This window comes from Rhipicephalus microplus, chromosome X, assembly GCF_043290135.1.
Source record: "Rhipicephalus microplus isolate Deutch F79 chromosome X, USDA_Rmic, whole genome shotgun sequence".
NCBI lineage: Eukaryota > Metazoa > Arthropoda > Arachnida > Ixodida > Ixodidae > Rhipicephalus > Rhipicephalus microplus.
The window spans coordinates 241,197,229-241,221,539 of record NC_134710.1 but is presented as its reverse complement, the minus strand read 5'-3'; the positions used below and the strand labels follow the sequence as shown (position 1 = coordinate 241,221,539).

The following is a 24,311-nucleotide window of genomic DNA, read 5'->3' as shown; positions in this document are numbered from 1 at the left end:
CTTCGCATCTATAAGCACAATAGGGCTTTCGCTACACTGTGGCTGATTATCCATTTGCCGATCATCCATTTGCCGTGGTGCGTAGGCAAGCATTTCTCTCTCCGTGGCAAAACGAGGGCAGTGGTACGGCAAGTGTGCTATGTTTTCGTCGGTGCCTCAAACATCACATGTGTGATGGGATATGTCAAAGTTGTGAAATGTAACAATAATGACAGCCCTGTGGTTACCGCAAATGTAGTGTACGAAATACTGCTGTGTATATCACTGAGGGGGGCACAAATCAACGTCGTCATTATCAACCTGACAGCACCCACTGCAGGACAAAGGCCTCTACCACTTTCCGCCAGTCTACTCGGTCCGGTGCTTGCTGCTTCCACTTTATACCCGCAAACTTGCTAATCTCATCTGCTCCCTTAACTTTCTGTCTGATGTTCACCCGTTTTCATCCTCTCAGAATCCAGTTTCTGACCCTTAATGACATGTGGTTACTTTGCCTTCACGCTACGTTTCCTGCCCATGACAATTTCTTCGTCTTGGTATAAACTATGATATCCTTATAACCAGTTTGTTTCCTGATACCCTCTGCTCTCTTATTCTTCCTTAGGGTCACATCTATAATTTTCCTTTCCATTGCTCGTTGCGTCGTCCTCAACTTAAGTTGAACTCTCTATGTATTTCTCCAAGTTTGTGCTCCGTAGGTAAGTACCGGTTAGATGCAGCTGCTATACACCTACCTCTTGAGGGATAGTGGCAATCTATTGTTCATTATTTGAGAATTCTTGCCGAATGTCTCCCACCCTATTATTCTTCTTCTAGTTTTTTTAATCTCGTGGTTCAGCTCCGCGGTTACAACCTGTTCTCAGCGGACATACTCTTTTCCAACTTCAAGTGCACTGGTATACCTATCTCGAAGCGCTGTTCTTTTTCCAAATCGTTGCACATTACTTTCGTTTTCTGCAGATTTTCGGCAGAAAACGAAAACGATTTTCTGCAGAAACAATTTTCTGCAAAATTTTATGACCTACCTTTCTGCTCTCTTTGCATATTTCAGTAATCATGAGTTGCAATTAATTCCCAAAGTTACTCAGCAATCCAATGCCATCAGCTAAGCGCAGGTTACTAAGGTACTCTTTATTAACTCTTTTCCCTAACTCTTCCAATTCTCGCCCTCTGAAGACCTCCTGTAAGCACGCGGTCAATTGCATTGGGGAGATTGTATCGCCTTGTATTACACCCTGTTTGATTGGTATTCTGTCACTTTCTTTACGGAGCACAAGGTGGCCATTGATCCACTGTAAATTTTTTCCAGGATATTTATATAGGCTTCGTCGCGACGCCATAATTCCGTAGTGTCTGCCTGACTTCTGATATATATATACTGATTCAAAAGCCTTCTCGCAATCTATGAAGGTTGTGTAGAGTGGTTGTGTGTATTCTAGGCATTTCTCTATACCCTGGTTGCTAGTATGAATGTGGTACTAAATATATATGAGTTGTGAACTCGTCTTTATTGAATAGAATAGTCAGTGCTTCAACGGCAGGGTCAAATAGAAGAATAAGGATGCCAGGAAGTGCCAGGTAGCGACTTGGCGGAAAATAGCAAAAAATATAGATGTACTTTTTATTTATTAATTCCACTTTTTTTAAGAAAATCAGTATAAAAACAAAAGGCGACACTGTTTAGGCTCACTTGATAAAGAAAGAAGGTGGGAAGTGTGTCAGTTGCACATATTTGGAGTTCAAATAAAATGAAAGGGCTTCTCTTTTGACGCACTCTGAATGGATACGCCATAGATTTCATTTCAAGTTTTCATGTTTGAAGATTGACTCACAGAATCCTTTGAGTAATAATGCCCGCATATGCGCTTGATGCGCGGAATTGCAAGCTGTCTGTTTCAAAAACGCCAGTTGCAAGTAAAGCGTCAGTACTGTTGTATGTGTTTCGTCCAAGTCATTCGCGCTTGTCAAAGATCTCCTATTGATTACGACGCTTGCGATTGCTTAAAAGAGTAGCCGTGCGGCAGCAGGTCGCTTCTGAGCGCATTGCCGAGAATATATCTGGTGGAACAATCCTTCCAGAGCCCTTGTCACACTCGAGGGGGCTCATTCTCGACAAAGCTGACGAAAGCTAGCTTTCATTGCGAGCAATACCACTCATGACAAGGATCGGAAGAGAGGATCCACACGACAGCTTATTGATCGCAGCGCTGGTCTTAGTGGTCGAGTGTTTGCCTTGGATCAGGGCAGCAGATGTGCAATGCCTTAACGTCCACGGGCAAATGAAGTGCAATAATAAGAGAAACTTCTGACGTGATGCGTAAAATAGAAACTATCAAAAAAGTCAAGCCCGAGTGCGCGCTACCAACATTTATACATAAAAACAAAAAGCCATTATGTAATTATTACAATGACTTGCCCCAAAACCAAGCCCTCTCTCTGCCAGCACTAAGACGGAGTGCGCATGCCATCTTAAGAAAAATTGCTACACTGAGGATAGTTCACCCTTGCACTGCTACAAAAGCAATCGGTAAAAAAGAGTTGGCACCTTTCAGCGCAAAATAAGAAGACAAAATAAAGACAGCTTCACCCTAGTGGTAGCATGCCTGAAGGAAGGGCGGATCTGAGCAAGCTTTTTTGTTTTATTCACTTTTCTATTTCTTTCTTTTCATAATTTTCAGATGCGTCAGTGTTTTTCCTCTTCATTTCTTTTTGTTTCTCTTTTATTCCTCCTTTTCTCCTTTCTCTTTTTCTACTCCTCTCTTGCTTTGTTTCTATCAATTTTTACGTGTTTTTCCTATAACTGTTCAGCCCCCAAAAGTTCTTTGCACCTAAAAAGGTAATGACGCTGCAGAGAGGCACAAGATCAAATTAGCACGTAATAGTTCGTATAAATCCTAGTCTGCTAAAAAAAACTTAAGTGCACAATAAGACGGTTGGTATGTGATCACAAAGCGCAACTTAGCGAATATACGAAGACTGAATTCCGGTCGAACATGGTCGCATGACCGGCATTTAACTTACGGCTTCTCACTTGCAAACCAGATATTTAAACCATCGCAGCATGAAAATAAAGCGAAAGTGATAGCATTCTAGTAACTTAACTAGACACTCCGAGACAATTAGACGCGCTCTATTGCGCGTGTGACTTGGACGACTACTGACAATTTTCTCTGGAGCTTTTGTAGGTTTATATTAACGGGCTCACAGCCTAACGGGCTGTGGAAAGAAAAAAAAAACGAAAGGTCGCAACGCAGATTTGTCGTGACACTTCAGATTGCTCAGCAAACGGGAATGGAGATTTTAACGCCTGAAGTTTTCCGATTACGCGTGTTCCGCAAGACTTAAGATGCGTTTACGGTCTAAATAAGCAACATAAACATCTCCAAACTTCAGCCAGATAAGACTCAGCGTGCAACAATTACACTAGTGATAGGTCACTGAATTGTTGAATGCCTTCCATTTTGTGTCACAAATGAAGGCGTTCTGGCTGAATACTGCTGGTTAAAGATGACTATATAGCGGCTCGCATTCGAATAATTGCAGCAATAGGGAGGAGCACGAACAAAAAGGCTTTTTTGTTTGTGGTGCGTAACTCATGCCGCGAAAACAATAACCTAAAACACTGTTTTAAAGAAACTCGAGCACGTGATAACATATGCACACAGAAAAAAGTATATGTCAAAATATTGAGAATCGCGCGCACGTATACCGAAGGGCGTAAGTGCCTTCTGTCGGATGGAACGCCATTACTCTGGAGCGACAGCCATTTTGTCTCGTACACTATCGTTGCGGCGGCTGCATTTTCGATGGAGGCATAAATGCTGTTGACGCATGTGCTCATATTTGGGTGCACCCTAAAGAACCACAGGTGGTCAAAATTTCCGGAGCCCTCCACTTCGGCGTCTCTCATAATCATATGGTGGTTTTGGGACGTTAAATCCTACATATCAATCAATCACTCGTACGCTATTGAAGGTGAAGTTCATTTTTTTCTTGTCTTTTTTTTTCAACCACCAGTGTGTGCTGAAAGGGCTGCACATATACACATTTTGAAAGTGAGCTCCCTCGGTGCCACCATAGTCCTTTTTGGGCTGCACCAATTGGCGTGACCCCCAAGAAATGCACTGCCGAAGACGTGACTTCAGCCTTTGTACTTTCGCACGCAGCCCATCATGGCGGCGTTTTTTTCCCCTCCTGCGAAAGGGTGCATAGAACGTGGCACGCATAGAACGTAAACGTAGCTTACCGAGACACTTAGGCAGCGGGCTGGACCAGTTGCCGGTGTCAAGACAAATGCTGGTGTTGGACTCGCCCTGGAACTTCATGCCGTCGAAGCAGTTGTAGGTGGCCTTGGCGTTGAGCGTCGAGGAGCGGAACTCCACGTAACCGTTGTGCAGGTGCCCAGGATGGCCGCAGTCAATCTCTGCGGGAACGCGAGTAGGTGTTCCTTTGATTTTGCATAAAGTCTATAAGTCTTCAGCCAGGTGGAGCTCAGTAATCTCTGGCACCTTGAATAGCGTTCGCCTCCTGTGAAAATAAGCTGAAGACCATTAGATGCAGGTATCTTGTAATCAGCCAACGTAAACACTTATTGTTGCAACATTAGAGCCCGCTACAATCCAGACGCGAACATCCTACTTTGATCAGTGGACGCTTAATCTGTTGGTCGCATTTAATGGCCCTGCGCTAATTTTAGGGCACACAGAATGCGTAGAAAGTGGTGATGGTGGTGACAAATAGAATTTCGTCCAACGGCTGTTGCTCAGCTGTTATGACATTGTGAGGTTGAATAGCGGCCACAGCTGCCGCGTCCTTATATCGTTGTAAACATGCTTTTTCGTTGCGCACTTAATGTGCAGCAACCTTCCTGTTCAGAACATATGTTTCCTCGAATTAGCGAAGGCCATAAAAAGCAATTTGTAGCCTTATTCCTGCAGAGTTCATTGCAGCTCATAGGGCAGCTTTCGAATACAAAGACAGAAACTGTTTTGATACAATTTGACGCATGCTTCAGATGGGTAGAGCTGTGGTGCCTCGTTTGCATCAATGCCGCACAATCTATCAGCATAGTTTTAGCGGATAACATGAAGGGGTCAAAAGAAGATTGAGCAAAAGCAAGCTATTTTATTTTTTTTTGTATTAAATTTATGAACACACAGGCGTGTTTCTTCTGAACGCGTATTTTTGAAGGCACATCATGTGCAATGTGATGCGTGTGTGGGTGCTTAAAAAGGCACTGCACTGACCCTGCTGTACTCACTGGTTTGTAAAATCTTGAGTATAATTATTGCTCGAATTTCGTCTGAAATATGTTTCGGGAGATTCAAAGAAACGTGTAGAAAAGACAACCACGACATAATGCAACCTTCTCTGCGCGTCATGCAGAAGACGAGAGCGTGAGTTACGAGCTACCTGGATGGTCTCGGCTGCTGTCTATAAAGACGCGGGTTTGATTCAGGTCACGACAGACGCCATTTGCTGGAGGTGAAGTGTCAGACGTAGTTGACGGGCTTAGATGCACGTCAAAAACCGCAGATGCTCGAAATTTCGGGGGCACTCAACTATAGCGTGCCACAATCACATATAGTTACCCCAGCAATCATTACTGGCTAGCTAATTAACCCTTTCCAGTAAATTAACTAGTTTCATCATATATTAAGCAGCCCTATAAATCCCAATTCTATACTACTGGCGAAATTTTAATTCTCCTTACCTATTCTACGAAAATCATTGCATAAAGCAGCACCCACACTACGGCTAGGAACGGTCAATGAACACTGTGGCTTACTAAAAAATTGATAATTTTCTGCGGTCACTAAATGTATTAGTGGTGTTATCGTTATTGTTTTCGCAGCTTCCGGCACTTGAAGGCAATATTCATTATCATAATAATGAAATTGGGTAGAGGTGTCGAAAAATGTTAATTCAGATTCATGAAACGATACTTGAAACCAGACGCACTAGACATGACATTCAGCATTTAACTGGCAGTAAGCACGCTGAGCAAGTTTTACTATAAAGAGTCTCCATTGTAGCTGTTTAGACAAGTGTGAATTGCTGTTGCTCTTGCATTGCTATGAGACGCAATGTAAATGTCATATTTTTTTCCTGTATACACCATTAGTGTATACACCATTAGTTTTTTCCTGTATACACCATTCCTGTATACACCAGTAGTTGTCTTTAACTGTATACATCTTCCCTCATTGCTGTTGTGCTCCCCCGTTGCCCCTTTATTCGGACCCACAGGTACATCCAAGCGTTTCCCTTTCAACGTGCATTCACTCACTTTTTTGCTCGACATATCGCCCTAAATTTTCATCATCAAGATCACATTTCTTAGGAAGTAAAGTTTCAAGAAATGAAATGAAAAGATAGCTTCACTGTTTGTATTTTGTGATATCACTGTTGAGAATGCTAAAACCTTGTAGTTTATTAAAAAAACCGTTTACGGCGTCAGAATTGGCAAATGCCGTCCGTATTCCTGCTGTATAGGACAAGAGATGCATGAAAAAAAAAATTAAAGCCCAGTTTATGCATATTCAAGTGGCACCTAAACTGCGGCCATCACGTCCGTGGCGTAAGTACTTTTGATTTACGCGCATTGAGCTGCTCGCATCACATTTTACATGATTCCGAGGTGATACCTTAAACGATGCAGTAATAGGTAGCAAGTTATGTCGGCTCGGACAACGTTAACATGATTGCGCCTATAGAGTAAATCCCCTTTCTGTTATGCAAGTTTTCAAGCATATTGCCACAGTTCGACATTCGCAGAAGACGCGTGCAACAATTTGGGTTTGTAAAAGCCGCTACACAAGTAGCAAGAAAGCCGTTCCATGGAACGCCGTCCTGCACGCGCCACGATGCTACGCCACGGGACCGGCACGAGACTCGAGGTGAAGGAGAAAAGACCGATGAAGCTGGAGACAGCAAGCAAGGGAAATTTTGGCTGACCATTTAGTTTTGAGTTTACGGGCACAAATTCGCCCTAAATAAATAGTTTTTATAGTACCAGGTGCTACGGTTATTGATAAAACTATTTTGTTTTAGGCGCCACACTGGAGCAACATGCAGTGGATTTAAAGTACACGGAAAGTTAATCGAGCCACGCAAAAGTGGAATGAGATTGAGTGTGTTTTGAAAGATTTCCATGCAATCCTTTAGTTTTGCATATTGACTACTTCTAGTTTTGCGCATTTTGTGAAACTTCCCGGTCACGTCCGTGAATGTGAGTGTCAGTCGCAAGATGAGCAAAACACGCTGGACATCCAAACAGAGTGGGTAACGTATACAAAGCCCCTATACATAGTAACGACCGTGCAATTTGGGAAGGCTTATGTCTATAAGAATTGCATACTATTAGCTTCCTCCGCTACCGGGAGCGGAACAAAATGGGGACAATGTGAGCGAAGAAATAAACAGAAACAAAGCGGACGAGGAACTTAAGCATGAACACTGCGCCTGAGCCAATATTCACGGCGACTGCAAAAAACACGGGCAAGAAAAAAAAAGAAAAAGACGAGGGCAAAGAGAAAGAGGCTTACTCAGCGCGAAGGACGACTTAAGCTCACGGCCAGCCTTAAGGAAAGGGACAATAAAAAGTTTAACGTTCCCTTTATTTGTTGAAGTCGTCGACCATGGTGTCTTTGTCTTAAAGACTCTCTCGTTTATGTGTACTTCCGGCTGGTGTCGCCACGCTGCAATGACCACCGGATTCGGAAGGGGAGGAACACTATTTCTGCGCCCCATACTAGAGCCGCGGGCTGCGGATTTACTGGACAGCAGTAGCGACGATGTTGGCATCCGAAAAAAATAGAGAGAAAAGAAAAGGTCATTACGGAAAACAGAACCTCTTCCTTACGTTTCCTCGCTTTTGTCATCCCAATGTACTCTTCTTTCTCCACATCTATAGGAGAGGGATACTGTTGAAACATTATCATAATTAAACTTCATTACGCACTTAACGAGGACTAAATTGAGTCAACAATAATTGAGGAAATGGGTATTCGAAGACGCTAAAAATTGAAGAGAAAAAAGAACATAGGGAGAGAAACAAAGAGAGACAAATAGGTCCATGGATAGTAAACGAGGAACGATAAAAGCTTTCCAGGCCGCAATAAGGTTCGACGGCTGGCAGAAAGTCAAACGGTGCGCGCGGTCACACCACCAAGAGTGTGGTGCTAACGAAGCGCGAAATCTGCTGGATTTGGGCAAACAGGTTATTATTGCTCCTCCTCTTTTACGGCGCTCAGGCACCGAAGAAGAGAAATAATGTAATGAAAGCAAGAGAAGGAGAAAGAGAAATAAAGTGGACTAACGGCAAACCTAACGCAAAAATCAGTGTCTAGCAGTTACGTCAGAGAGAAGCAAAACGGAAATCACAGAAAAAGAAGCGCAAAAATTATTGTACATGGATATACCACGGTGTGTCAGCTGAATATAGCGTTAGGCAACAGGCGGACATTAGCGGTCTCGGCTGCGCACGCAGTCTGTTAGTTTGAATGGAGGCTAGCAGAGAGGGGGACCGATAATGAGGATGTCGGAAGCGTTGTGCAATCTCCGCACTTCTCGAACAAAGTGTGCAGGCGTCCACACATGACCTGGGGAGCGTAAATTAAACTGTAGTCTCAATATTGAGGAACGAATTTGTAGGGTGCTCTTCTTCTCCTCACATCCATTTTCAAACGAGGGCTGTTGTACGTTTCTCCACAGGCCAGTAAACTATCGTTCTTTAAACGACTAGAGAAGTTGTTAAATTTTTCAGTAGGCTCACGTTGGTTTCTTTCGCACTCAGCTTTCCTTAAAGCTTGTACTGAAGGCATAAAGCTTCGAATACAACTATAGGTGATTTCTTTCTTTCTCTCTTTATTTCTTTCTTTCTTCTTTCTTTCTTTGTTTCTTTCTGTGTTTCTTTTTCTTTGTTTGTTTTTCTTTGTTTTTCTTTGTTTCTCAAATAAGGAGAGTTTGCCTAAAGTACACTCACACAGGCAAAAGAAAGTGAGTCATAGTGGTTGCTCGTTACTGCGAGAATTTTTTTTAAGTTTATCTAAGCAGTGATCTAGCCATAACATGCACTATCGTGTAGAACTGAACGGTTCTCCTCACGGGTTGCTGGTGTTAATCCCCAAAAAAAGGTCACAGAAAGAGACAACACGAAGCGGTTGTTGTCTCTGCGTTTCTGCACTGCTTCTTCATGAGCCTTTCTGCGTCGATTGTGGCTTCGAGGTCGCCATTCCTAACCACGAATCTCCAACTGGCCTTCACCCCCACTCTTCAAAGTTTCATTTCAAGGTTTGAAACATAATATGCTCTTAGCTCCTGTTGTTGGTGAACATAGAGTGACCTTGAACCAAACGCCGGAGCCATCATCCGAGCACTCAGACGTCAGGAAAACCAGTCAAATGCTAAAGAAGTATGGTCTTTGGCCTCCAGTCTTTCTGCTGGACAGCATTATATGCGCTAGTCAGTGCCCAACAAGTTACAAAGCATATTGATTCTGAGCTCTTCTAGATGACTGTGCATAATTTCTAGTAATGTTTAGTACACAGGAACTCTATTTGAGATTTTCAATATGTTGCAAAGGTAAGCACAGGGAACCGCACACTTTATCGGTGCTCTTTTTAACATCCGTGGTTCGTGAGTTTCGCGGCACGTGTTTAGCCGCTTCCATCAAAAGATGACACCATGCTGCATGCGGTGCACGCGCGTCTGACGCGGCGCAGATAGGGATTGGCCGAGACACGACTTTCATTGTGGTTCAGCCCAAAAAACTGATTTATTTCGGTTTTCAAAACTGCATCAAGACGTGGCCGCATATTCTAGGTACGCCTCTAGATTTGTCCACCACAGTGAAAGGAAACAATGTAGAACTACCGCGCATTATGGCGTTGTGTGGTGCGATGTAGCGTATGGCGTGTTCTTGCGGACGTGAATTATACATATTTTACGGTTGTGGCTAGTATAATCTCCCACCAATCTTCTTTGCACGTAGCCATTTCATGGTTGCATTTATGCATACTGTTTACAGGAGACCAAGTCATTTTTCTACCAACGGTCTGTTTCGGTGGACAGCTCCAGATTCGTATTGGCTGCATATATACACTTTCCTAATAAGCACCATTATGAATACACGCGCAAAGTCGCATTACCCTCCTTCTCTCTAGTTCCTTACTACCTTGAACTCAGTGTTTACTTACATAGCTGCTTAGCCGGTAAGACGAGCTGCGGTGAGGTACTAACCAACACAGTGTGTAGGTGCGCCCTCCCATTGCCGCTGAGAGTTACAGCGTGCCGTGGAAGGCCCCTTCAGGCGAAATCCATGGTGGCACTCGTAGCGCACCACCGAGTTGAACAGCAGCTGGTCGAAGATGGCCCGACCGTTCAGGGGGTCTTCGGGCTTGTCACACTGCACCGCTGCGCACGAGAAAAAAAGTGAGGTTCCATGGTTAGTTTTTGTTATCTTATTGCTCCCTGACGAACAAGTCCCAATGAGCAACTGCGACCAAAATTTTTGGTCCCATGTGCGCTTATGGTATTACTTGCGCTTCGCATTTCATAGAACCTTTTTTTTCAATACGGTCGTTAAACTAACTTCTTTTTATTGGTCACTAATCTTGTATTTATGTTTCAGCTACATCATAAGGTAAAACTAAAATAGCATTACACCGCAGCTTTTAGTAGTGAGTATACGTCCGAGCGCTTGAAATACGTGCCTCATTATTTTCGTACTTTTATTGAAAAATAAATTCGGCTGCAAAGAGAGCAGCGATGAGCCAAAAAATATTTCTCCTAATTACGGCTCCATAGAAGAAAAACAAAGCACATATGTGATTCAGCTCACTAGTTGGCACAACTGAACCTCTCTTAATGTATAGGGTGCCGAGGTGCCCTACTAAAAACAGTGTTCACATGAACCACCGTTCAGAGGTGTTTTTTTTATTATTGTTTGGCAATACACACGCTGCATGTGGAAGACAAAAATGAATTTGCTTCAATTACCTCACGCTTTAAAGTTCACTTCGCCGTCACATCGAGGACCCCCATATCACATCCTACAGCCTAACTTTCGTACGTAATGCTGCACAACTAACAATTCAGATGTACTGCGTGATGAAGATTGTAGTCTATAGTTGCTGAAATTCGCAGGCAGAGCTCACATGAAAAGGTATTCCGAAAGAGTTAGCAGGCGTACGAGCAACGTGCAATCGTGACGTCAGTGTGTAGAGCATTTCGTCCATGAGTTTCAGTGAATACGTACGCCTGCACTCGGGCAGTGTGCCGCTCCACTGGCCGGAGGACTGGCAGTAGCGGTGCGCCCGGCCAAACAGCTCGTACCCCTCGTGACACTCGTACTTGACCGAGCTGGTGAAGCGCGTCATGGCACCCATGCGACGGCCGTGCTCAACCTCTCCTGGAGGGCCACAGCTCTTCGCTGCAAACAGGAAAAGGGGGTCATCGTCAAAGCGTGCAGGAAAGCGCCGTCGAATGCACTCCATGGTAATGCGACAGCGTCCTCCTTCTCTGGTGGCAATGTGTGTATTTATTATGCTATCAGAAAACACGTGTCCTTGCTTGTGTCCGTGACGGCGACCGGCTGCCTTTCTTTGTAAAGAAATTGTGCGACAGTCGTTTCACTAACAGCGTTATGTACGCTACGTGCGCGCTTGCATAAAGTGCTATACATAAACGATCATCCTGTTCATCTTGCAGCAACGAACATCCGACTTCACCATAAGTGACATGCGCAAGGTCCTGAAAGCTTGCCGGCTCACACGCTTCTATCAGATTTCACAGAGGTGCCTGTACGCTTTTGATTACGTGACACCCTGCGGTCTGACATGATTGTTTATTCATAGCCTTTGTTCATTTTCTAACTGTAGCCAACAATATGGTCTCCCAATTGATTACTATTCAGTGTTTTCCTTCCTGTATGCCCTTATTTCCACAATTATTATTATTATTATTATTATTATTATTATTATTATTATTATTTTGCACGCACGCAAAGAATAAAGAGAGAAAGAGAGAGTACAGCACAGGAAAAATGTTTTTAATACAGTCGTTCAGAGAGTCTTGTAAGTCACAAAAATTGCAGTAGCGCTTAAAGGGCTCTTTCTGCGACAATGTGTACTATCGATGGCGTAGAATTATTCCTTCACACAGAGGTCAGTCGTATAAATTGCTTTGATTTGATTGATATGTGTGGTTTAACGCCCCAAAACCACCATATGATTATGACAGACGCCGAAGTGGAAGGCTCCGGAAATTTCGACCACCTGGAATTCTTTAACGTGCACCCAAATCTGAGCACACGGGCCTACAACATTTCCGCCTCCATCGGAAATGCAGCCGCCACAGCCGTGATTTGACCCCGCGACCTGCGGGTCAGCAGCCGAGTACCTTAGCCACTAAACCACCGCGGCGGGGATCATATAAATTGTTGAGCGTATTGTAAATTTGCAATGGGATTGTCGCTGTGCACTAGAATTGTTGGCAGTCGCAAAAACAAGGCTTTCGTATAGCAAATACGAGCTAACAGCTTATTAACAGAATATTTTGCCGTTGCCATTCTCATTATTTGTACAGTCAGATTTCCGTGTCTAAGAGTAGAACGTCGATCGAATCTATTCACTTGGAGTGAAGCCTTTGTAAAATAAATTTTTCGTGAGAATGGTTCGAAACTAAACTCTATGCATGCAGTTTCGTGTTTGCCTGACACTACGCGCAATTTCTCTAAATGTTTTACGTAACCACCGGAAAAGCTAATGTCAAGTCAAGTGAAGTTTATTATATATTTCAGTTCAGTTACGTGGTAGGAATAGTAAACAAGAGGAGGTCCCAAAGCTTCAGGGAAACTGACTTAGGGACTTCTTATGGCGACATGAATAGGGTAACTATAAAAAAAGTAAAGGTGCGAACTTGTGAGCAATGATTAACAAGCTTAACTAACAATAACAATACACCCTTTAGATAACATGATGGTAATACTGCTGGTGAAACATACATCAAAATAATCAATAGTCTGGAATAAAACTAAAACAAAGCAAGAATAAACAACTGTATTTGACAAATGCAACTAGTTTTACATCAGTTGCGCAAGTTGTACATACGCAAATGTTAATATAAAACTAACACAGCACTGTTGAAAGCAAATAACAGTTAATTACACATATCAGGTAAGTGCATAGATTCCTGAAGACAATGTTTTTCTGTACGCGAGGGGAAAATATGAATGTTGTGCGATGATTTTAATTTGAAGGCCAATGAATTCCAAATTGCTGAGATTGTAAACAGGGTTGCGAACTTGCCGTAGTTTGGTTTAAGTTCTGGTAATACAATGTCATACAATATTTACGGATTCAGGTGCCGAAATCGGAGGTGTGAATAGAGAGAGAAGTATAACATGCTCAGTAATTCTATTACTGTTGTGACCTAGTTAATGAAGATGTCTACTTGCTTCGGAGACGCGTATGTGCCGATATTACGACTAGTATACATAGTCGTTTTTTTTTCAAATACTTATTCTTTAACTGGACATAATAAAGGCGAGCTCACTGGCACTGCCCAATCAAAATTATGCGCGAGTTACTTAGAACGGCCGATTAACTGAGCGAGCTCGTCAAAGAAGGGAAGTAAAAAGTACAAAAGAATTTCGGGGCTCTTAAGCTTCTCCTTTAAGAGTTGAACGTCGCAGCGATGCCTTGTCTCTAGTGCGCACTTCAAACACTTATTGCATGAAATCTTTTCGAAGCTGCTATGCACCCACTACATGGCCTTAAGGAAATAGGTGCCGTGATGTGTGATGTGTGTGCGTTATGTAATGGGTGACCGTCTTTCAACCATAAAGTCATTATGATACTCACACGTTCGCACGCCCGATGGAAATGCACGTTTGTACCACGCATTATTGCGGCAATATTTCATGCTGTGTTGTGAAGCATGTATACAGAGCACGTGCGTTTGTAAAGCATGCAAGTTGCTCTCACTGAATTTCCAAACAGAGGAAGTTATTTTCACTACAACCACGTGCAGATGCGTGAATGTGTGCTAGAGCATTCGCTTGCCATGCGAATGACCCGAGTTCTATCCTCCCTCTGACCCAAAGAATTTTTTTTTATTTTTTGGTCCCGCAGAAGATGATGATTTTTTTAGTAACAGCTAACTATGCCAACGCCAGAATTTCTGCGAAACGATCTCTTTAATGCTCTCGCGTTAAAATGCATATTGGCCTGTAGCGAAGCTTTGTCTTATATTTAGCATATCTGTTTTTGCTGGCATTAAATGTCATTGTGATGCTGTCGTTTCCTGGTGACTCCGTGAGCATGTATGAAAGCCAGTGATTTCTACCCAACATCAGCTCATTAGGATCATCAAGGCATCTCACTGTGGCCTGCAATATAGCATACAACCTTCCCTTTCTGTGCATAGGAGATTTTTTTCTCGAACTTTCCACTCTGGCAAACATTAATTTACGCTCCTGTGAACAGGAAAACGGCATGGCAAGACCAAAGTAAGAAAGTTCTCGCTTCAGAATTTTCGCTTCGAAAGAAATTAGGGCTTAATTTGTCTAATGACTGAAATATTCCCACGTGGGTGGCATCGTGCTAAGGAGCGGTACTTATCGAAATACTTGAAATAAAGTTCTTCGTACAGTACCGTACAAAGAGATTGGTTCATTTACCACCCTATGAAATTTCTAAAATTTATGCACCATCATTAAAGGAAAAAAATATGTAGCTTTTTTAATAATTTCACATGAAAAGTGCCCACGTAGCACTTGCACATCAGCACTTACATATATGGGCAATCTGTGCCGATGATGCAGCCCGCTCAGCCCATGAAGAAACCCGTGTAGTCCCGATTCCTCTATCAAGGAATGATGCAGCAAGACAACTTTACCTGCTGGCTCGAGATCTCACACGCATGTTCTGGTCGTCTACCAGCTTCCAAAGGTGTCAACTTTATGAACTGGATCCTTCGCTTAAGCTAAAGCTACCACCGCAACTTTCCCGCTTCGATGCGACACTGTTATGCCGCCTTTGGTTGGGTGTTGCATTTACAAAGGTGTACTCCTTTCGCATTGGTATGGCAGACACCCCTACATGTGACTACTGCGGAGCTGAAGAGACCATCGAACACGTCCTGTGCAGCTGCGCTTGCTACGACACACAGCGATGCCAGCTCCGGGTGGTTTTGAATCAACTTGACCCCGGACCATTTTGTGTGCAGAAGATACTAGGACCTTGGGCATCTGCCTCAGTTGCGCAGAAAGCAACTAAAGCACTGCTACTTTACCTAAAGTCAACAAACCTGGGCGACCGCCTGTAGACTGTGTGTGCTCCCCGAGTGTGCTCGTGATTGTGTGTACCTTCTCATCTCTCTGCAACCTCTTTTCTCCCCTTTATCCCTTCCCCAGTGCAGGGTAGCAAACCGGATGTGCGTCTGGTTAACCTCCCTGCCTTTTCTTGCATCTTTATCTCCCTCTCTCTGTGCCAACCAGGAGCTAATGTTTAGCTGCGGGTTGCTGAAAATTATTTATATACGTAATTGGTGGTGTCGTATAGCTATTCAATATTAATCGCATGCGTTAGCAATCGTCTTAAATTATGTTGGTTGCTCGAAGACAGATCAGAACTTCACTTCAAACCATGGCTTCTTGCATTTGACGTAAATATATTGACTTCAGATGAAAAAATTTATAAATTAAGGTCTTCTTGGCATGAGTTTGAGGACCGATTACACATGACAGCCCAAAATTTTTGTGAAAGAAAAAAAACAACAACAACACGTGATAACGGTGTAGGTAATGCTTTTTGTGTAAAAAAAAAACATCTGCCACACGTCCGCGCTCGAGTTCAAGTTTTTGTTTTGGTGCTTAGTTGTTTTTTACGATTGAAATACTCGTGAATATTTGCCAAAAAAAAACAGAAGAAATCACAGTCAACGTTATCCCAACAAAGCTTCCTCTGGTCTTGCATTCAGAAAACAGTACCAAAATAATTTGCTTTTAAATATCAGTTTTTTGTGTAAAAAAAGAAAGAATTTTACTCATAAAGCTGCGTATGCGGGAACCCTTAGAGATTTCGGAAAGAATAGCGTTAGTTGCATGTTATAACTTTTAAATCACCTCTCTCTGCATAGGATAAACTACCGCCACAGTTACGTGGTATGTCCAGACGGATATACTCACCGCGCGGCTTATCATTAACATATCGAAGATTGAAGAAGTATTCTCTAGCATTATACGTTTGTTATTATGGTCTTTGTCTTCTTTCTTCTCTCTCTTTGCCTCTTCTCCCCCAGTGCAGGGTAACAAACAAGACGCGCGTCGGGTTGACCTCCCTGCCTTTCCTTCCTTCATATCCTTCTCCCCCTTCATCACAAAAACTGTTTGATAAAGTCTGCTTCACCGCTTCCTAATATGTCTCCATTGCGTATATACTCATGAATGCGACTCTGAAAGCTTCCGACATCTCAGCATGCGAACTCATTTTTTATGCACTAAGTGTTCAAACAGTAAATTGTGTATTCCGTTTCATGCCTAACGGCACATGGGGCAAGTTTCCGTATGTTTTACACAGCAACTGAGCCGAACACAATCAATGGACAAAGCGGAAGGTTGTCTTTGCTGAACGCTTTTACATTCTCGTTAACGCCGTTGCTGTACGTATACCCAAAGGGGTACAAATAAAAAGGTATTTTCTGCACTGCAGCTGACCATTTGAAATTGTAAAATCACAGAGCGAAATTCGAAAATATCGCCAAACGAAGTCATTATGTATCACATCAGAATTCAATTAGTCGTTCTCAACCGGGTATCGCTGACCTCGCAATTAATGTTTAGCAACTACATAATGAGAAAAGCATGTTGAGAGGTAATGAAATACAGATGAAAAAAGGACACGCGCTTCAAATTGTACGTTGTCCGGCTTCAGAATCGAAGGAAACCGCTTGCATAACCGCTCCTATATTGAATTCACTTCTCCAGGGAAACGCTTGTTACTGCGGCCATAAGTGTTTTGTACAGCCTTCCTGCTTCGTATAAGGAATGAAATACGTGGGGTTTTGCCGAAACCTGTACTCGCGTACAGTGGTATATACAATAGAGATGACATGATCTACAGTTCGGGAATGCTGATCATTAGTGTTCTGCTCGACAAAGTTTCAATAGAATCTGTCAAAAATGTATCTACACTGCATACTTACCCAAAAGGAAGGCGGTTTGTCACAAGCGAATCGGCTTATTGTCGATCTTTAATGGTGAAAGCCTTACGTGTATCGAGAGTGGGGTAGCGGGGTGAAAAGCTGGCGTGTGCACAAAAAATACCAATGGGGCTGAAGAAACCTGCAGCCATCACCCACGCGAAGCGTTGCTCCAGGTACACGAGTTTTTCGTTCACATTGTCGCTGTGGCACCCACGTGATTATGAGAATAAACAAAACACTTTCTCTTTGCGAAAGCGTGAAAACTAGTCGATAACGAACATGTAGAAGATCCCCCGCGGCAGCACACGCCATAGATAGCTACTTTCCACGGAGTGGCACCGGCCACTTGGAGAGTATAAAAAAGGTGTATACTTGCATTCAACGTGACAAACGCTCTTTAATTTCTTTATTGTGCTGTCTTATACCTCTATCACACTGTAGGTGTTATTGTCAATGTCATTTGCAGCAGCAAATGCCACTTGCACAGGAAAAAGGAATGTCATTCCTTCATGACATCAATGTCGATAATTGGAAAAAGAAAATGGCCCAAAACTTGAGCAAGGTGCATAGAAATTGACAGAAAAGTGAAGTTATTCCTTTTAAAAGACGTGCGGGAAGTCACTTTGCTAAATAAATATGCATAAGAATAGTATATAGCCACCATAAGCCAACACGATCCGCTTAGGCGGATCACTGTCACAGCCAAAAAAAGGAAACACAAGCACTACGATATGGGAGACGTGACGAGAAGAAAAAAAAACGGGTAAAGAAATGTGCGAGTCTACGTTTTCTAGAATGCGAACGAACAAATGCTCGCGTGATATAGCTTGCGGTGCCGCCACACACTTAAAAACCCAGGTTGTTCCGCATTTGTTCGCTTTAAAACATAGTCGCGTGTGCATCCACACGGACAAACAGCTTGCAAAGGAATCACTGTAGTTCTATGAGAGAAAACGTCTCTGCCTGAGTTCACTGCACTCATGCAGTTGATGCCATCACTGCAGATACAGGTATAAACTGGCACAGAGGTGTCTGCTCATTGCCGACAGCGCCGACGCCCAGACGCCACTGAGGTAGAGAGTAAAGACATTTAACGACAGCCTTCTGTAATCCTGTCCTCGTTAAAATGATAGATGCATTAAAGGAAGCAATATTGATAGCGTGTTTCCATGAATGCGGGTGAAATTGAGAATGATGAGTGCCGCCTTATAGTATTGTCTCTGAGGTAAATAGTATGCGTTCGGTTCTAGTGCGATGGCGAATGTGTTTCTCGAACTCATTCGATTTCTTATGTCATTCGATTCTAATGACAATATATATCACTATGTATCAGCCGCGAAATGTCATTGGATGCGAATGGCATTACATTCGAATCACGTGAAAAGGCCCAGTGTGACCGGGCTATTAGCAGACTCTAAGCAAGTCTCATTGTACCCCTTTTCCACACCATATGACGCGCCTAATTGATAACAACGGTCATGACCTATTTTACTTAACTATAACCATTGACAGTATCGTCCAATTTGTGCGTCGATGCCTAATGCCGTGACTTGGGCGCGCGGTGGCAGATAAACTAGCGCTTTTTATTTAAGTCACAATCGAAATTTAAAAAAAAATGTGCCTGAATACTTTAGTGGGAAGTTTTAGTACAGTCGGGCAAATCATTGCACGCGTAAGTTTCTTCAGTGTATATTCGCCCTAGGACTGAATTAAGTCCCCCCCCCCCCCAAAAAAAAAAAGACGAGGGAAATTGCATGCCCACGAAGCACATGACCACAAAACAATTTCTTGGAACTTAGTTCGATCACATGGCAATGACAGACAAAAAGTGGCATTTGCACAAGATACTAAAGTTTTAATTGGCCGGCTACACATATGTTTTCGTGTCAACTGATGTTGTTCTTTTCATAAATAACCTCCAGACTTTTCAAGCGTTCATACCTAGGTGACACATGTAAGCTGAAAGTATTGTACAGAGCTAGGGTGAAGCTTCATACCGTACTGATATAGCGCCTAAAGTTGCTGCGACGAACTGATGCGCAAATTCTATCTGGTAGATTACAACAAAATAAAGGCAAATAGTGGAAGCAAAATAGTAAAGTATGTTTTGAACACCAGGTTTTCTTCAAATTGCTCTTCCTCGATCACCGAAATGCCCCCCCCCCCCCCACTAAAATCACCCTCCTCCCTAGCTTAAATATTGCACAACAAATCCAGGGTTTTTTTTTTATTAGAATATACCTAAAATGAATCTGCTTGATTTACGTGCGCTTCTTGCCAAATGGCTTCAAAGCATTATCGCAGTAGAAATTACATGACTCGAATGATTGCCTCGTCTCGTGTACCTTGGTGGTTTTGTGGCATTTCTTATTATGATTGTTACTAAGAGATTAACGTTTAAAATGTGTCAAATGCGTTATGGCTACTTTGGTTAGGAACGAGTTAGAAAACCAGGGAAGCCCTGACTGAAGCCCATAATTATGAATGCCTGCAAAATATCCCTATCCCCTTCATTCTTTAAACAGATCTAGTTCGCTCACGTATTTGCCTTCACTGGGTTACATTTTCTCATCTTAACCTTTCACTCAAACCTCCTCGGGAATACGACTGCCAACGACATTTGCGTGCGCCCGGTAGTATCTCGTTTAGGACATGCTGTAGTCAGAGACATATACAAGGCATTACCATGGTGCTCCAGGTTCAGCAGGCGACGCTCTGAGAATGAGGTGGATGCAAGGCATCATCGTTCTTCGGTGATGGGTGACACGGTACTGTAGTTTCCTATCCTGTCGATATTCACGGCAAACAGAGTCTATAGCAGGCCTAGCTGCGTTTTCCTTGCAATCCCTCGCTTAGGCTCTTTACTTAAAATCCTTATTCTCTCAGAAAATATTATAAGTGTCAAGTAAGCAACGTAAGTGAGTGAATTCATCAAGTGAGAATCATACTAGTTTTGTAAGGCGTCTGCGCTAGCCGGGAGAGGAGAGAATATGATGACGACTGGTGTCCTTGTATTTTATTTATGAAGCTCCTCCTCCTTCTCCATAAAAAGATCGGTTCGTTAGTAGAGTATACCTAAAAACATTAAGGGAGAAGACTTTGCTACTGCGATTATTCATCTGGAGAACAGTGGCTACTGCATAAGCTGTCAAATTTTCGTGGTCTTTCAGGTGCTCTTGTGGAGTTATATTCGATCTTCTTCGTATATGCACAAACTTTTCAGCATTTTGTATTGTTTTATCAATGCTGCGAGGTTATGTGACTCCACGGAAATGCGTTGATATTTGAGATTATTTTGTCGATAACAATGACTTTGTTTAATTACGAAGTTATTTCAGGCCCGAAGGACGAAATTCAGGTAAAAGCATTATCCGCTGACAACTAGTGCCATGCTGACTCAATCATCATACCTGAAGCTCTGTGTTCCTTCTGCTAATTTAAATGCTAGAAAGAACTTTTTCCTTCTGTTCAACACTAATCTACACTGAAAAGACTAAGTCACGATTACGACACACTTCAAAGACAGATGAACTGCCCCCAAATTTTCTTCTTCCGTATACAGTGGCCTTCAAGCAGCTGGCCTTCGATATATATTAAAGGAGAAGGAGCCTGTTCCTATTCCTTTCCTTTATTTTCTTTTTATTTATTTATGTAAGAAATTTGCCGCATCTACCCGTCTGTTTGAGAAAGCTACAATGATCAAAGCATAGCTGTAAACGGAATGGCGCCAGCACATTAGCCGGCATTGAATTTGTACCTCTTGATTCCGAGAGATCAATAGACGTCACCCTCATGACATCAGACATTTTCACGTATTGCGCGCATGCAAGTCGGGTGTGCCCACCGAATGTCATGTTACGATGATTGTATTGAATATCAGTGCCAGGCAGCCCTATCATATATGTGTAAGGAAGTGTGGCGGTACTCTGTTACCACTCGTGTGAAGATACGCTTTTGCCTACCACTGGCCGCTCTTTAAAAACAGGGAATGGAAATCACACACGTCATTTATTTCACTGCAATAAGTAAAAAATGGTGACTGGTTTTAAACACACAATATTGTAGCGTCTGCCCTAGATTTTTGAAGGCTGGCTGTGAGCCCCGAAAGTCGTGTGAATCACAAACCGTTTGCCTCGATGTAATGACACGACAAATACAAGGGTCTTGTTTGTGAAGGCACAAGCCTGGTTTGGCATATAGCGATATGGAATTAAGCTCTTGAGACCCGCAGCGATCTATAGGAAACGTTCAATCGATTTTTCTAAGTGCGTCAGGAGGGCATAAACACACAGGCTTCAGCCACTGAAAACCGACAAATTGGGCTTGGCCCCGTTTGTAGGCGGACGCTGTTTGCCAGTTCCCCCTACTCCGACCCTCAGTATACACCATGCGTGTTCGGCAGGGCTCAGGGATGGCGTGGAGCAAGCGTCTAGGCCTTTCGCCCATCGCTACAGCGGCGCTGCTGCTCACGCAAACAGGGCGAAAACAAAGTGGACGTGCAGTTCGCACGTTCGCGTGTTTTATATTTATTCGTTTCAATTACGTGGGCACCTCAGAAATGAAGTGGATGAAGTCTTGGCGCAGCTGGCGCACTCAATTCTTTTTTAGACCATTTATTTCGTACCTAGAATGACATTTACACATAGACGTCTATTGAAGGTCTGCACGTTCCATTTACAGATAAAGATTTTGATATATTTAGTTTATTAACTCGTCTTCAGTATTGCACGAAATATTATTCGAATAATTTCCAATAGATTCATGGCGCAATTAAGTTTGCTCAATCCAGGGAGCAGAAAAGTTTCTAGAAGTCGTCGCTTACGTTTTCGAGCAATAAGCCGACCTTTTTTTTTATAGAAACCGACATATTTAAATGATGTAGTCAAGATACTAGCAGTCAGCGACACACTAGGTTGTGGAGAAGTATTTGACGTATGCGATGCGAATATCCTAGCAAATATTTGTAAAACTACCACGGCTTCTTCAGCGATTGTGTTTATTATTATCGTCATAATTATGATGATGATAAGTTCTAAGGTGCAGCAGTTAGGCCTTTTCGAGAGATTCTTGATCGAGGATACTTCGATACCACGTGAAGGGGTTCTTAATTATGATAGAAGAACGCAGCGACAACAGCATATTAAATTTCAGCGCTTCATGAATCCAGTTTCCGGTTTATACCTTTTGTTTAATTTGGAATCATTCCTTGCTGCAAACTCTCTTTGTGATGCTCACCAACAAATATAAAAATACATTTTAACGCAGCCAGCTTGGAGCACTCTCTATACTATACAAACGAGTGAGGGCTTGTTTTAATCTTCCGTGTTCTCTCAGCGTTCCGCTCTGGAAATAAGCGGTGACCTTTTGGAAGTGTTTGGCAAAAACACGGCTAGAAAGAAAAAAAAGCAACTTTTCAAAAGTTTCCACGAGAACGAGAGAAAGAGCAAAAAAAAAAAATGGCTGAAATTTTTGTGGTTGTTCAACGCAGAAAAGAAATGAGAAAAAGACAACAAAACAATAACAAATGCTGACACGGGGCAATATAGTTTAGAATTTGGAAGATTGCACGTCCGGCACTAATGCCCCTTCACCGTGTGGCATTCGCACCCCAAATTTCGCATGCACTCGGCGGGCTTGCCCTTAGTTAGTACCGCACTGGTGTGCGGCTGCCGAAGTTGCCGAATGCTCGGCTTTCGGATGAACCACTCACCCAAACTGGCAGTAGGGTACTACGTGCTGTGGGCCTGGCTGCCGCTCGATAACGGCTTGGCTGTGTAGCACCAAAGGTTCTTGTCGCGCATGAATCACTGGCGTGTTTCGACGCGCAGATGCTATAGGCACTCACAGATGAGACGGGGCAGTTCGTTCTGTACATGTTCACGCGTCTGCCGCGGATTGTAAACCAAGAAAGTGAAGTACGTTGGAGGCGCTAATGTCCAATTTAGAAAAATTTAGTAAGTGCACTTTAAAATACCCGACAATACTTAGAAACGTTGGAACAAAATTAATTATATGCTTCGGGTTTATGCTCGTATGAGGGAAAATTTCACTGAAAGAGCTAGTAACAAAAGCCGTATAATATTGGATAAATCCTTGTGGCAGAAATGTTGCATGAGTTTGCTTCAAAACATTTTGCTGAGAATAACGCTAGAAGTACGTTGTGCACCAGTTGGTCAACTTTTTTAAATTGCAAATTATATGCGCATGACGTGCGAATCAGCATATGTGTTGTATCTTGACATATACGGGAACCAGGCGAACTTGATAGCAGAGACTTACTGATTCATTTGACATATCAGGGGTGTCTCAATACAAGGACGGAAGCATGAGACCGATAATGCAGATAGCTGCTGGCTTTTTATAGCCTTCGCAAGGTGTTACAACATAGACACGTAGACAGGCACGAAGGAAGTCAGCGTCAACATCGTGGCTGCACCAATCTTATCACAGATAGCCTCCAGCTTGCGCCCAGCCGAACGGTGTCATGCGTGCCATTATTTATTGATATATATGTGGGGTTTAACGTCCCAAAACCACAATATGATTATGAGAGACGCTGTAGTAGAGGGCTCTGGAAAATTTGACCACCTGGGGTTCTTTAACGTGCGCCCAAATCTGAGCACACGGGCCTACAGCATTTCCGCCTCCATTGGAAATGCAGCCACCGCAGCTGGGATTTGATCCGTGACCTGCGAGTCAGTAGCCGAGTACCTTAGCCACTAGACCACCGCGGCGGGGTGCCATTATTCATATGTAACATAAGTATATGCGTATTGACATTTAGGAAAGTGAGGACATTCATGTTCTGGTCGTCTCAATAGCAACATGGGCGGAACGACTGTCATATAGCCTTGCTTGAGTCCCCGTCGCGGTGGTCTAGTGGCTAAGGTACTCGGCCGGTGACCCGCAGGTTGCGGGATCAAATCCTGGTTGTGGCGGCTGCATTTCCGATGGAGGCGGAAATGTTGTAGGCCCGTCCGCTCAGATTCGTGTGCACGTTAAAGAACCCCAGGTGGTTAAAATTTCCGGAGCCCTCCACTACGGCGTCTCTCATAATCATATCGTGGTTTTGGGATGTTAAACCACAAAAATCAATCAAATCA

At 43.1% G+C, this 24,311-nt stretch overlaps 1 protein-coding gene across 2 annotated transcripts in view; it reads right to left on the bottom strand.

Annotated features, from left to right (window-relative positions):
* The window catches only part of LOC119187743 (Hig-anchoring scaffold protein), a 632,807-nt gene that overhangs the window by 200,419 nt on the left and 408,077 nt on the right, over window positions 1–24,311 (bottom strand). For both annotated transcript variants that reach the window (XM_075878863.1, XM_075878864.1), the window contains exons 7-9: window positions 11,261–11,434; window positions 10,243–10,416; window positions 4,247–4,423 (exon numbers count right to left, since the gene is read on the bottom strand). In XM_075878863.1, coding sequence (XP_075734978.1) covers window positions 4,247–4,423; window positions 10,243–10,416; window positions 11,261–11,434 — 525 coding nt within the window. The remainder of the gene's footprint in view (window positions 1–4,246; window positions 4,424–10,242; window positions 10,417–11,260; window positions 11,435–24,311) is intronic.